Below are 14,479 nucleotides of genomic sequence, written 5' to 3'. Positions count from 1 at the left end.
TCTGGGGCTTGTAGTTAGCAGGGGCTCCCAACGGCTTCCCTGCTGGGCTGCGCAGGCCCCATCACCTCACTCCGCCCCGTCCTCGCCCTTGCACCGGGCTCTGGCCGTGTTGTATCCCCCCTGCGGGTCGTCCTTGGACAGCCCGCCTTGCCTGGGCGGCCTCGGCAGCCGCGGTGCTGGCAGCAGCGTAAGGGAAAGCCTCAGCAGCGTGTGGGCGTTGCTGAAGGTCTCACCTTGAGGCCGTGCCGGCGTCCGCGGTGATTCCAGGCAACACCGCCGTGCTGGCTGCGGTGGGGCCAGCGCGCCGATTCCTTTGGTGTCCTTGACACCTTTGCTGGATGTGGTTTTCCTAGTAACTTAACTTTAGAAGTGAAGCTAAACTGAGGTTGGGCATAAGAGGAATTTAATGACAGAAAGCGCGATTAGACATTGGAATGGGGTGCCCAGGGAGGTGGTGGAATCATCATCCTGGAGGTGTTCAAGGAAAGACTGGATGTGGCACTCAGTGTCATGGTCTGGTTGTCAAAGTGGTGTTCAGTCAAAGGTTGGACTCCGAGGTCTTTTCCAGCCTAATGGATTCTGTGATTTTGTGAAGGGGATGTATATCTAATCCTAAAGTGGCATAAGGAATAGCAAGATGCCTGGATGTCAGTCCCAACTGTGGACTGTTATTATCAGTCCCATTAATAACAGCCTGACTCATAGGGTAGTTTTAAAAGTAGACCCGTGTTCATAAAAAACACTAGGAAAACACCACTCTTCACATTTCTTCTAACATTTAGTGCTGCACAGTGCTTAGGGTTTTCTCTTAATGCGTGCATGGCATCAGAAATTGTGTTCCAGTGATGTACTCTGCTCTAAGTACTTTGGGATGACTAAATCACTCGGCTGGAATTTATCAGCTGAGTAAGAGTAGTTAATCATAACCTGCAGGTTTTCATATAGATAAAATACTCTATAATCTTTTTTCCGCTTGACCATTTGTAATTTTCTACCTTTCATGGAGCCGCACAAGCAGTATGTATGTAACTTGAGTATATAGCTAGTATCCTATATATTGACAAATATGCACAGTAAATGGCTGGGACAAATAGGCTACTGTGCTGAATATTAACATGCTCACCTCACACTTTTCCTCCCTTCAAATGACATGAGGAGTCCCTCCTGGCTGGCAGTGGTCAGTTGCATGGGGAACTGTCAGGCTTAGTTGCTTGTAAAACAGGCCAATCTTCATTGTTACAGTTTCTCTCTTCCAGCTTTTTACATCAGGATTTTCTACTTTGGTGTTTTCTTCATTGGTTCCAGTGACACAGTTTTGCTCACGTGGCTGAACAAACTCAGTCTTAATTTTCTGGAGTTTAAGTGATTTTTCCAGGACGTATTTGGAAAGATGATGCAAGAAAGTGTTTTGGGAAAGAAGGGGTTTGGTCTGCCTTTATAAACTGCAAATTTAAATGTGTTTGTTCACAAGCCCTACAAATCATTACAGGGGCATTGAATTGATTATACTAAACTCACCATTAACCAGCTGATCATACAACACCCAGCTTGGGAGAAATTCTGCATTGGCACAGCCTCTTGTTAATTAATGGCTCCAGGTGGTCAGGGAATAATAGGATGTATGTGACTTTGTTACTAACCCTAGATGTCTAAATGTGGGGTTTTGTGCTGATAGATTACTTATTGACTGCTTATTGAATGTGATCATGTTATAGAAGTCAAAGGTTTAATAAAAAAGGCACCTACTTTTTTCATAAAAAATATTTGTTAGAGCACATGTAAGTGATGGTGGCTTGAAATGTCACTCCAGGCAATTTAAACCAAATTGCAGAAAGGAACTGTTACCCCAAAATAGCCTGTGATCTAATAGAAAGTAAATCTAAGCTACAGCTCATCCTGCATTTGTCATCACCAGCACCCTCCATCTGTGCATTACTTGTGTTGTTATGAATTTGGCAACACTTCAGCAGCGAGCTACTGTTTATGAGATGAGATCCCAGCAGCTAAAAGAAGCTAGTCATTGGGATTACTCATTACTTGCCTTGTGAACTGCTCAAGGGAATTTCTTGAAGAACTATGTCAAAATCAGCTTTAGAAACCATTAATTTGAGAGCTTTCATTGACACATAACAAGTGCTCAAAGATTATTGTTGGTCAAGTTGGTGGGCTTGGAAGGAAGATTCTTTTTGTTGGTACTGAGAAAATTTTCTCATTTTGTACAAGGAAACGAGGATTAAAAAGGCTCTTTTCCTCTGCAAGAAGAAATCTGACGCAGTGGGAACTCAATCACCCAGACAACATGAATGCTTGCAGAAGGTAAGCTGCATATACTGCATTCCCCTCAGGTAGGAATAGAAAAGCAAACTATTGGCAGAATATTCCTCTTGTGGTCCTCACATGATGCTCCCAAATGATCATGAACTGTGTTACTTGATTTGCAGCTATGCATGACAGACTGTCCTCATACAAATGTTAAATGTTTAATTCTGCAATTACCTTCTGTACAAGCTCAATGGCAGAACTTTTGTTTTATTGATGAATACCCTTTCGGAGATTGCATTTCCTAGTCTTTCAGTTTTAACAAATCCATTTTGACAGCTCTCTTCCAAGTATATGCATAAGTATGTAATTTGTTGTTTAAAGTTCTTTTTTACTCATAAGCTGTATCTGTGCTAACATTTGTGGTAATCTCTACTCTTCTGTCATAGTAACAGCAGGAACATGTATGAACCAGACCTGTAATACATCTACTACATCTCAGACCCCTTCCTAACAAATGTGAAAATCACAAGCTAATTAATCTCCTTTTGGCATTCCAGTTCAGATGTAATCGTGGACATTAAACATTACTTTTCTCTTAAGAAAAAGAAAAAAAAAACAATAAACAAAGGCAGCAGGAACAAGGGCTTAGCACTGTGGCTTAGCAGGGAATTTTCAGTGGAGGTAACAGTAACTGGAGGTCTGTTGCCATAGGTGAATACTTCTAGTTTCAAACCCTTTAGAAAAGATGACAAAGCAATGTTAAATGTTACTGCAGAGAATCCTGCAGATATACTTTGCATACTTACTCCTGATGAGTATCTTTGCCTAATGAATACCTTGACACAAGTCCCCTCTTAAAAGCAGATAGAAAAACATGCCAGAGTAGGATGGGAAGCTCACATGCTGTGCTTATTCCCATGGATTAAAGCTTTGGAAACTGGTAATTTTTTATTTGAACCCTGCCACTTTCATAATATTGCACAATGAAAGGGTATGTTTTTTCTCATACAATGATCTGTATCAACAGTGAGGAGTAAGAGCACTGTGCTTCCCCTAACAAGCCCATACCCAGTCTCTCTGCCTGTCAGTGGGAGAGAAATACCAAATGGCTGGTAAATGTTTTGCATTTCCAATTATAGAAATTATTTTATTAGCCACAGACAGTTTGAAGAACTCTTTCCCAAATCTAGTCAGTGATACAATGCACACTCTGGATTTCATTACAAACAGCATTGAACTGTTAAAAAAAGAGTAATTTTTAACCTTAATCTTGCTTTTTGTTATGTCAGGATACATTCTCTTCGTGCTCACAGACAGAAAACTAATGGAAACAAAATTGAGAACTGGCACAGCACCTCTGGGTTCAAGCACCAGCATGCAGATGATCTTGTTACAGTCCACACCCTTTACACAGTGATCATCATGATCCTTCTAGTGGCACTCTGGGGAGCCTGGTCAAGAAAGGATTCATCCTTATAGCAGCAATATAGCAACTTTCTTTGTCAAATATTTAAATAAGTATTTGTGTCAATTATCCATACTCAAGAGGAACAAAAAAAATTGTTTCAGCCTATTTCAGTTTATTTGAAACTGCTTAAATGGTTGCTACTTGTGGAAGTGAATCTATGAAGCAATTTAACGGGCCATGCACAGAACATAATTTTGTGAAGAACATAGACCTGTTGGACCTGTACACATTTGTATTACCCTCAGAATGTATATGAAAGTTTAAGCACCATATTCTAGAAAGAAGAATTCAACTTCTGTTTTATTGTTTAGTGTTTTGTACATCCACCCCAGCCTTCCATTTGTGAACTTGTTGAGTCTCTACCTCTGCTAAGTTTGCCTGTCCCAATCCATGATAAAACATACAATATAAGGAGGGAAATAATCTGCCATGTCACAACAACATAGGAAAAAATAATCAATAAACCCAGCTATTCTGCCAGCAAAGGAAGATCACTGAAAAAGTCGAATTCTCATCTCCATTGCTGAAGAGAGTTTGTATGGGACTTGCATCCATTATTTTTAACTTATGGTAATGACTTTATAAGCTCAGGAATAAAACTATGAAATGAGCTGTATTTCTGAATCCTTTGTCACAGCTGGCTCAGTTTTCAGTCCTGTATAATTTATCTGCAACCACCACTTGCTTTTCCGTAATTCATTAGCATCTCATGGCAGCAGCAGCTTCTACATACACCAGCCCATCACTGATGGGGGGCATTCCATACTCCCATATTTTCAGGGAACAGAGAAGTAACCCCACTCAGACAACCTGCAAGCTTTCTGGATATAGAGCCAGTTGACAGTTTCTGTTCAACTCTTTGTTAGTTGTCTACTCCTGATGAGCACAAGTTAGTGGACTGGCAGTTTGGCGGGGCAGTGACTGTTGGAAACAATAGTCCAGAGAGCTTAAACTCAGCTTAAACCCCAAATATTAGCATTGCCTAAACTAATAAATAGTATCCCAGTTAAAAAAAAAAGAAACCTGCAAGATATTTAGACATTTTACACACTCACATAGGTAGACACTTGTAATTAGGTAGTACCTGCAGACAACACAATTCTTACAAGTATTGTGTACCCCATTTTGGTATCCATCCGTAATCAGGAGGGGTACATAAACTGAAATGTCTCTGAGAAGAGCTCCATGGCATAGCTCCAGGAGTGTTAACAAAGCTCAGTGTAGCACCAGAGACACCCATGTCAGCTCTCAGCAGGCAGTGAGGTGGCTGGAATTGGTGTTCCTCCATTGATGCTGCACTCAGCCAGTGTCACCCTACCCGGGCAAACACCCTTGTTAAGGCACCTGCATGCTTTAACATGGGAGCAGTGCTTTGGTGATGCTCCCTAAAGAACAGCACGCAAAGGAATACTTAAAAAACCAGATGATTAGCACATTAAATACATTGTCACAGAACATAGGGACCCAGCTATAAAACACGTAGCATGAACATTACAAGTGAACACAAAATGATGGCAATGTACCTTTGAAGTACACGAGATGGTAGAGGGACCTACACATTCTGACAGCAGCAAAAAACCTCTGGTGATCAGGGCTGTGGGACAGACAGTGGCCTCAATGTGCTGGAAGTCAAACACAAAATCCCAAATGCACCCCACCTAGGGAAAAAAAAAACCCTAGAACAATTGACCACACATCATAATTAAGCATTTAGTTGTTAAATTTCTAAATTCTGCAGGTATAATCCTGCCTCTGAAGCACTGGAGGTCCAAATAAGGTCTTGAAAATACTTCAGCCTCCTCTTTCACCTTGTGATAGAGGAGATGAGGTATGAAAGTTCAGAAGAGACTGCAGCAGAACATTAAATGTTTTGAAAAACATTTTTTTTTCTTATATTTTTGCTTTCCTGGAAAACAGCCTTGGTTGATTTAATGGTAACATTAGAGATCTAAATTAACTAATTTTTAATGTGTTCAGAAAGACAAGCGTATCTTTGCAGGGTGAACAAAATCTACTTTTATTAACAGTTTTTGTAAAGAACTCATTTAACTTGGATAATGCAACCACATCCAAGGAAAACCTGTGGTCTTGCAGGGCATAGTTTTCAATGCAAACAGAACCAAATCATCTGCCTGACTGAATGATACTTTGGAGACTTCAGGTCCCAAAATAATTTCCTGTAAATCCACCCATGAAAACACCTCATTTGGGTCTCACAGTAAATCACAATTTAACTTATGTCAACAGTAACAAGCCATTAAATGTCTCTACACCAATGAAATAGATGGACAAGAAGTAGAAACTGGGAACCCAAGTTTGGAAATTGTGTCAAAACTTTTATGCAGCGATCATTTCATTACTATTTATCCTGTATTAAACAGGCTGGACAAACATTTTACACATGTTCAAAAAAGGCAATGGTTTAAGTAAACCCGTCTGCTGTTATTTTAAACTACCAAAACATTGTAGTTCAGCCAGTAATCTTATGATATATTCCATGTACCAAATGGACTGTCAGAAAATGAAAACAAGTCTCTTATTTTCCATGGTCATTCTCACATGCTGATGTTACAACTTTTGAAGACTCAAGTCCTTCCAAGCTCCATTTTTTGCTACTGCCTCACATTTCCCTTTAGAGACGATGATGCATTCTGTAAAGCCATCTTTAAAGCAAGAAGTCAGCACAGCCATTTGTCCCAAATCCTTTGACAAACCTCGTAATTCCCTTGGTACTTTGTAACTAAATTTACCATTGGTCTGCTTGGTAAGAAAAGGATGGTATTTGCACTACTGTGTTTTAACTAAGGGAAGACTTAACTGAAATCAAAATGCGAAACAGAAGCTGTATATTACTGTATTAAATACAGAAACACAGACAAAACCAGGTCTACATGTTAGTTCACTTGTCTGTTTACTGTACTGGACAACATTTGAACTCTAACTCAGACTACCTCTCCCTCAAAATATATTTTGTTTTCCCAAACATTATGCATAAGAAAAACTCTTCCAAAGATCTTTTAAGTACACAAATCATAATACCTCAGAGAACTTCAGAAAAAAAAATGCAGACAGCTACACAGTTTTATGCACATCCCAGAAAAATACTACAGCATAATAATAACAAACAGTATGGATTTCTACCTAATTAGGACATTAGCTTTACTTGATCAGGATGCCTGCCTGTGATTAAATGATACACACGCAGGGCTGTTGCCCCTGGTCACTACTGGAAATCAATAGTCCTTTTAGTTCCCTTTGATGGCCTTTCCTAGCACTGGTTCAAAAAACCAAGACAAGATTTATGATCCTTTCAGAATGCTATGTAAGCTCTATTAACAATTTAAGTGGAGACAATCTATGGTGCAAATTTGTCTGTGAATTCTGCACTTGGAACGAGTTCAGCATCGCATGTATCAGTGTTATGAAGTAAAAGCACCACTTCTTATCCTTTAATGCCAGCAATGGATGACATCAGACTGTCAGGTGCTAACACCACCACAGCATTATTCACACTGACCTTATTCTTCATTGTACACATCTCTGGTGCGCCTGCTCCACATTGCCACTGGCTGCCACAATGCTTCTCTGCCCCTTCCTGTCCTCAAAGGGTGGGCAGCAATTCTATCCCAGTAGCAAAAAGAGGGAGATGCTGCTGATTGTTTATGGAAAATTTCCTTTTTCTAGTCCATCAGAAATACTTGGGCTGTAAAGACACTTTTTCTGGCAGTAGTATTGTTAAAGGGATATCATCCATCAGGTTGCCAAATCAAAACAAATCAGAGCACAGTTAATAAAATTATTTACAATGTTTGAACCCTGTCTGGGACTACCAAAACACTTGACGAAAGAGTAAGTACAGATTTCCAAGCCTTTTGTTTAAGTTCAGCTTAAAGTACTGGCAATTTTCCCTTGTCAAGAAAAGGGACAGAAATGCCAATGGCAAATTCTGCTTGGCACAGCAGAGTTACTTCTGTGCTTAGAACACAGCTCAGGTTACCCTTGTGTCCAAGCTTGGTTAATGCTCAGATGTTATCAAACTACTCAGTACTACTTCACTTCCTCTGAAATTTATTTCCACATTTTCACAAAACATCTTTTGTTGACATTCTGCAAACAACGCTATCCAATAAGGTGCCGATTTTTTCTTCCTGTGGAGTAACTTTGTACATCTGCAGAAAAAAAAGAACAAGAAAAACAGGAAATATGTATAAGGAAGAAAAAAACTGATGACATACCTTCTAAAAATATGTACACAAGAAAAGATTATTCCCCTCTTCCCCACTTTTACATTGGAAATTCCTATCTTCTTGTGACTACATGACAAAATTTGGACTGAAGCAAATTCTGAAACTGCAAGAACAAGGAAAGCTATGAAACTGAATGAGAGCAGCACTTCTAGCTCCACATGTTAAATGCTATGATTTGTCCAATTTTATTCATATGTCTCCTATCAATACTTTGACAGACATCATAAAGATGATTTAAGTTACTTGAATTTTATCATGTAGGACACATATGCTTCAAGATACCTATTTAGTATGTGGTAATCTGTTAAGAGCATACATGTCCTAAGACAGCTCCTAACAGCTAATTAATATGTTTTTACTTTAACCACCCCTACTGGGACTATCTGTGTACTTAAGATTATGAAACGGCTCAGGACTGAAATTTTTAATTAAATGAATATTTGCCAGAGGAAACAGGAAGCAAAAGTGCTTGGATGGTAGGCAGCAATTTGGAATTTATTTTTATGGTCAAATTCCCTGACAACATTAAAAATTTGAAGACTTAAACTTTGTGATGTTAGGGTGTGACAACTAAAACTTGTTTCAACTAAAAAATTATAAGAAATAATCAAGGTCCACTTAAAATGAGTCTCCAGTTGTGCTAAAGAAATACAGATCCTAAGTTAATTATGTCTGTTGATATTCAATCAGACAACTAAATAAACTATCCCTTTTCTCCATGTCAGTCTTCTCTTTTGGCTACACACCTTTTTAACTTTGGCAGTGTCTGTTAGTTGGGGGAGTTCATCTAGGGAAACCTGCTGGCCTTCCACCTGAGATGCAATATCTGCCAGATTTACAGTCTTGTCTCCATCCACAACCAGCACAATGAGTACTGCTGTGTCGCTGTCTGAAATGCCAAACTTTTTAAATGCGTCTGAAATCTGAGAAAAGATTAAAAAAATTAAAATATTGTGAGTCACTTTCTGACTACATATAAGGAACCTTTTCAGTTACTGTGTCAGATACACCAAGAGTATAAATTGACTGACATTTTACATTAATGGTATTCTGACAAGCTACAAACCGTAACAGCATATTAGTGTTATTAAAAATAACAGTAACTTCTACCAGTAGCCAGGTAGACTGTTAAATGAATACATGTACTTAGTTTGGATGTGTGCAAGCTTTTCTGGCAAAAAAGAAATTTGTTCAATAAATCTTACATTGTTGCTTGGTGAAAGGCTGAAAATAATTTCTGCATAGAGTGTTCTGGTCTTCATTTTACCTATCTTCTGTAGATGCACTGCTTTGTTGGCTGCCACAAGAATCTGAAAAGGATCTACAATCTGTAAAACACAACAGAAACAGTTATACAGAATTTTAACATACTGTTTTGAAATATGAAAAAAAATCCTGACCACTTCATTTTTATAGCCTAATTCTAACAAAAAAGGACTAGATTCTAAAACTATTTAGGGGTTTAAATGAGAACAAAGGCACCAGATAGTCGATTCTTGACAGCATGAATCAACTAGCATTAGAGTTTACACATGAAGCAGATTTAAACCGCTCCACCAAGCAGGATGTGAAACCAATCAAGACAACAATTGTTTTGGCCAATCCTGCCAATGCTGTGTTTTACACAGACCAACCCTTCTGCTGTAGGACACAGTAATCAAATCAAAGGAGGGCATTTGCGCAGAGCCTGGAGGACGCGCAAAGCAACTCGTGTGACAGCGACTGAGAGCACGAGTCGTCCTTCACTGAGCTGCCCCGAGGATTTCCACACCGACAGGGCGGCACACGCGTTCACTCACCATCGCAGGGTTTATCAGTGCTCCGTCAATGGATCCTTCCATGGCTTTTTTCCGCAGAGCGGCGGCATTTTTCACGTGCCGGAAGAGGAGCAGCGTGACGCTGCGGCCAGGGAACAGCTCCAGCCGGTGCGTTCGCTCCATGCCGGCAGCGCCCGGCCGCCCCAGGGTATCGGTGGCACGGAGGCGCCGCTCGTCCCGTGGACAACGCAGCGCTACCGACACGCGGCCACTCAGACCGGGGGCTCGGCGCTCCCGACAGGAATCCCCAAAGTCCGGGCCCCGCGGCAGCCGCTGCCCCGCGCCCCTTCCCGCCCGGCCGGGTGCCGCCCCTCGCCGCTCGCCCCTCCCCGGAAGGGCGGTGCCGTCGCGGCCGGCGCGGAGCCGGCATGGAGCGGGCCGAGGCCTACGGCTTCTCGGGCGCTCTGAGCGGCGCCTTCCTGCTGTCGTGCCTGCTCTTCGCGGCCGTCAGCCGCCGACAGCGCGGGCCCTACATGGACGAGGTGTTCCATGTCCCGCAGGCGCAGGCCTATTGCCACGGCCGCTTCCTGCAGGTCGGGGAGGGACTCATCCTTGCAGCAGCAGTGTAACAGCCGCTCGGGGCCGAGGGTGGCCGAAGGCGGGTTTTGTACCTGGGTGGAGGAGCAGGGCGCCTGGCAGCGCACACAGAGTTCAGAACCCTCCGGGCGGCAATGCCAGGAGCTGTCTGGGCCTCCGGGCCGAGCGAAGGGGCCGTGGCGGGGTGGTGTAGCCGGGCCGCGGCGCGGGGCGCTGTGTCGGGGGCGCTCCGTAACGCGGTGTGTGTCGCGTTGCAGTGGGACCCCATGATCACCACGCTGCCCGGCCTGTACCTGCTCTCGGTGGGAGTGGTGAAGCCCGCGGCGTGGCTCCTCGGGTGGACGGGAAGCGTGGTGTGCTCCGTGGGAATGCTCAGGTTTATCAACCTCCTCTTCAGTGCTGGGAACTTCTATTTACTGTATTTGCTTCTGTTCAAGATCCATCAGAAGAATAAGGTACGGTCAGAGTAAAATAATTTTATGCACTTGTACAAGCAGCTTTGATGGCTTAGTGTATGTTCCCTTCACTACATATGTGGGCTGTTCTCAGTTTTCTATAACTGCAAGTACCACCACCAGTTCTCAGTTTTCTATAACTGCAAGTACCACCACCAGTTTGGCTAAGAAGGCACATTCCTATTCTCTAATTTTTTTAAATATCTTTTTTCTCGTACAAGGTGCAGTCCTATAAAATTACATTCTTGCACATAACTACAGGGAGTCCCATTGAAACAAAAGTTAGTACATATGCAGACTTATTATCCAAAGGTCTGAATGCTTATCTACTTGGAGCTACTAAGGAGTCCTCACAGAGCTTGAAGAGCAGCTCCTCAGCTGCTCTGTGAGCAGCCTGTGTTGTTTATGTGGATTTCTTCTTTTTCAGCTGCAGGCATTTGATTTTGTCCTTGTTGAATTTCATCATATTTTTGTTATCCCATTCCTCCAGCCTGTGTGGGTCACTCTGGATGACACCTGTGCTCTTTAGCAATTTGCCTGGTCCCACCCATGTAGTGTCAACTACAGACTTGATGACAGTGTACTCTCACTGCTTTCTTGTCTTTGATAAAGACGTTAAAGAGGACAGGTCCCAGTACAGATCCCCGTGGTACTCGGGTTGTTACTGTCCTTTGGGTAGAGTGTGACCAGTTCACCATCCAGCCAGTTTTTACCTGTCTAGCTGTCCGTACATCAGACCATAACAGTTCAGCTTGGTTACAAGAATGCTGTATATTTAAAATTCTGGAGCATCCACCACTGCAGTAAATAGATGGTTTTAGTGGTTAATGGCTTATTTAAAATCCTTTGTGTTAGTAAAGTTACTTAGTTTAACTTTTAACCTTAAAACATTTTTTCCTGTTCCCTGATAACTGAAGGATTCCTTAACTATAAAGAAAATTTCTTTTGGTGTATTTTCTTAGAGAAACCTCTTCATTTTTAAGCACATGATAACACTACAGAATTAGAGCAGATAAAATAAATTGTTTCCACTTTTAATTTTATACTTGGAAGTGGAAACATAAATGTAAGAAAAAGTTTCTTGACAGTAGTCTAAGCATTAAGTAATATTTGGGCACTTTGTTGACCTCAGCATTTTCTCTATTCCTCTTTCCTGTAAGGTGGTGAGTGGCTATTTCACCCCACACTACATCATTCAGAAACATCATGCAACATTTTATAGTATTGTGGTTTGTGGTGTGTCAGGTAGTGAGTGGGATGATTGGGAAGAGTTTTTAACTGCATGTCTTCCCACCTTTTTTAAAGTTTCTTTTCTGACTCATGAATTATAATGAGGATAAACAATAAAAGCTGCATTAAAGATCAGAAACTTGGAGTTGACCTCTCTGTGGACTGGGTTCAGGAGAGGTGAGAGTAGAGGCACAGAATGATGCTGTCTCACAGATAAACAGAATCTCATTATGAGATTGCAGGGGCATAAACCATTGATTTTACTTTCTTCTGCCTATTAGTGCAGCCTTTTTATCCAAGGTATGGCAGCAATTATGCTCCCACCATGATTTTAATGCCACAAATACGTGCACACCTGACATGTGAAAGAAGTTGGTGTATTTTTATTGCCATATTTTTAACTCACCTGCAGTAATGTTTTGTACTTTCCACTTGTTTTTTAACATTGTGTAACTGTATTAACATTGCAGGAGCTTAAGAAATATATAGCATTTGTGCAATAATGGAAACAAAGAGCATAGGAGATGTTACATTGCGTTAATGGATTTCTCAAGAATGATACTAGTTTTCTTTTAATTTATTATTTTATTAGACATTGTCTAACCACATTTTTCTGCTTCTTCTTTAGGCTGTGTCTGGTTTCCAGAGAATCTTGTCTACATTAACTCTTGCCATGTTTCCCACCCTTTATTTTTTTACATTCCTTTATTATACAGATCCAGGATCAGTATTTTTTACTCTCTTTTCCTATTTAATGTGCCTTTATGGTAACCATAAAACTTCTGCTCTCCTTGGATTTTGTGGCTTCATGTTTCGTCAGACGAATATTGTATGGACAGTTTTTTGTGCTGGAAATGTTGTTGCAGAGAAGCTAAATGAAGCCTGGAAGATTGAGTTGCAGAAAAAGAAAGATGAAAAGATTTCTTCCCGGAAAGGATCATTTTCCGATTTGACCAGAATACTGCAGTTTCTTGTTGAATATCTCATATCACCTAAAAACTTAGTTACACTTAGTGCTTTAACTTGGCCATACATCATATTAGTATCTCTGTTCTTTGTTTTTGTCTTTATCAATGGTGGAATAGTTGTTGGTGATAAAAGTAGTCATGAAGCCTGTTTGCACTTTCCTCAGCTGTTCTATTTTCTGTCCTTTATGTTTTTTTTTTCATTCCTTCATTTATTGACCCCTACTAAAATCAGGAAATTCCTTTTGTCATTGCGAAAGCACCCTGTGCAGTATAGCTTAATCGCCGTCATCTCTTTATTCCTGATCTGGAAATTTACCTATGTCCATAAGTATTTACTAGCAGATAACAGACACTATACATTTTATGTCTGGAGAAAAGTGTTCCAAAGACATGAGCTTGTAAAATACCTGTTAGTTCCATTCTATATATTTGCTGGCTGGAGTTTTGCTGATACACTAAAATCAAAATCGATATTCTGGATCTTAATGTATTTTGTATGTTTATTAGCAGTCACAGTTCCTCAAAAATTGCTAGAATTTCGTTACTTTATTTTGCCATTCTTAATATATAGGCTCAATATTCCATTTCTGTCTCTATATAGACAACTTCTGGAGCTGGCTTTTTACATTTTAGTAAATGCTGTTACTTTTTATCTTTTTCTAAACAGAACATTCAAATGGGAAAATAGTGATGAAGTACAGAGGTTTATGTGGTGACTTTTTTTTTGGTACTTTTATACCTGTAGGAAAACATGGTTCTGTTTCAGGACTGGACTCTGGAATGAAACAATGTCTTTTGCATCATGTAAGGACTGTTTTCCCTAGTTGGAATTGGGAAGTAAGCTCTTTGCTTATATTGTTGCAACCAAATGCAAGATCTGTTATAATGTGAAGATACTCCAGATGTTGAATTCACGAGAATTTTAAAATTCAATATGAGGGGAAATGTGAGAGCACCTTTCTGTAATTACTGTAAAATAAGGGAGTTGTTTACTGTCATTTTTCATGATAATAAAATATTATATGACATGCCCTTGAAGGAATAAGAGTTTATGTTTCAGAGGTTCCTCTTTTAAAAAAGAAGGATTTCAGTGTTCAACCTTTTTGTTTATCTGTGTTCATATTTATTCCTCAGATCAGGCCATTTCCTTCTAGGTTTACTAGTTGTCAGGTATAAACCACTGCTAAAGTACAATGTTTTCAAAACCTCATATGTCTCACTGAGTTTTCATCACTTTTTTGTCAGTAAATGCTTACATTAGTTTTATAAACAGAATGTAAGCTCTTAAATCATTAGAGCATTTTGAACATTTTATTTCAAACTGGTATTTAGAAAACACAGTGGAGGCTATGTGCGTGTGCGTTCTTTGAGGCAATAAATGTTACTGTACAAGAAAAGATAAATTGCAGTTGATTATGTGACCTATAAGAAGGGGAGTAATTTACAGATGTCAGACTGTAACATGCAGTGGATTGCAGCCTCTTAAATAATTGAG

The 14,479-nt window shown here is 40.4% G+C and overlaps 2 protein-coding genes and 1 long non-coding RNA gene across 3 annotated transcripts; 2 read left to right on the top strand and 1 right to left on the bottom strand.

The window, feature by feature from the left end:
- Positions 1–48: 48 nt before the first annotated feature.
- On the top strand, positions 49–5,638 carry LOC138098636 (uncharacterized). The gene is made up of 3 exons (XR_011146633.1): positions 49–187; positions 2,224–2,316; positions 3,552–5,638. It is a non-coding gene; the product is annotated as an uncharacterized lncRNA (long non-coding RNA).
- A 407-nt stretch (positions 5,639–6,045) lies between these two features.
- On the bottom strand, positions 6,046–10,103 carry TPRKB (TP53RK binding protein). The gene is made up of 4 exons (XM_068995298.1): positions 9,777–10,103; positions 9,183–9,305; positions 8,724–8,900; positions 6,046–7,899 (listed from the first exon to the last, which is right to left on the bottom strand). The coding sequence occupies exons 1-4, from the start codon at positions 9,915–9,917 to the stop codon at positions 7,813–7,815; spliced, it is 528 nt and encodes a 175-aa protein (XP_068851399.1). The 5' UTR covers positions 9,918–10,103; the 3' UTR covers positions 6,046–7,812.
- Positions 10,104–10,142: 39 nt separating this feature from the next.
- On the top strand, positions 10,143–14,029 carry ALG10 (ALG10 alpha-1,2-glucosyltransferase). The gene is made up of 3 exons (XM_068995231.1): positions 10,143–10,327; positions 10,589–10,786; positions 12,645–14,029. The coding sequence occupies exons 1-3, from the start codon at positions 10,163–10,165 to the stop codon at positions 13,698–13,700; spliced, it is 1,419 nt and encodes a 472-aa protein (XP_068851332.1). The 5' UTR covers positions 10,143–10,162; the 3' UTR covers positions 13,701–14,029.
- Positions 14,030–14,479: the final 450 nt, after the last annotated feature.

Source organism: Aphelocoma coerulescens, chromosome 1A, assembly GCF_041296385.1.
Source record: "Aphelocoma coerulescens isolate FSJ_1873_10779 chromosome 1A, UR_Acoe_1.0, whole genome shotgun sequence".
Taxonomy (NCBI): domain Eukaryota; kingdom Metazoa; phylum Chordata; class Aves; order Passeriformes; family Corvidae; genus Aphelocoma; species Aphelocoma coerulescens.
The sequence above is the reverse complement of the archived record's forward strand: the minus strand, read 5'-3'. Positions and strand labels throughout refer to the sequence as shown.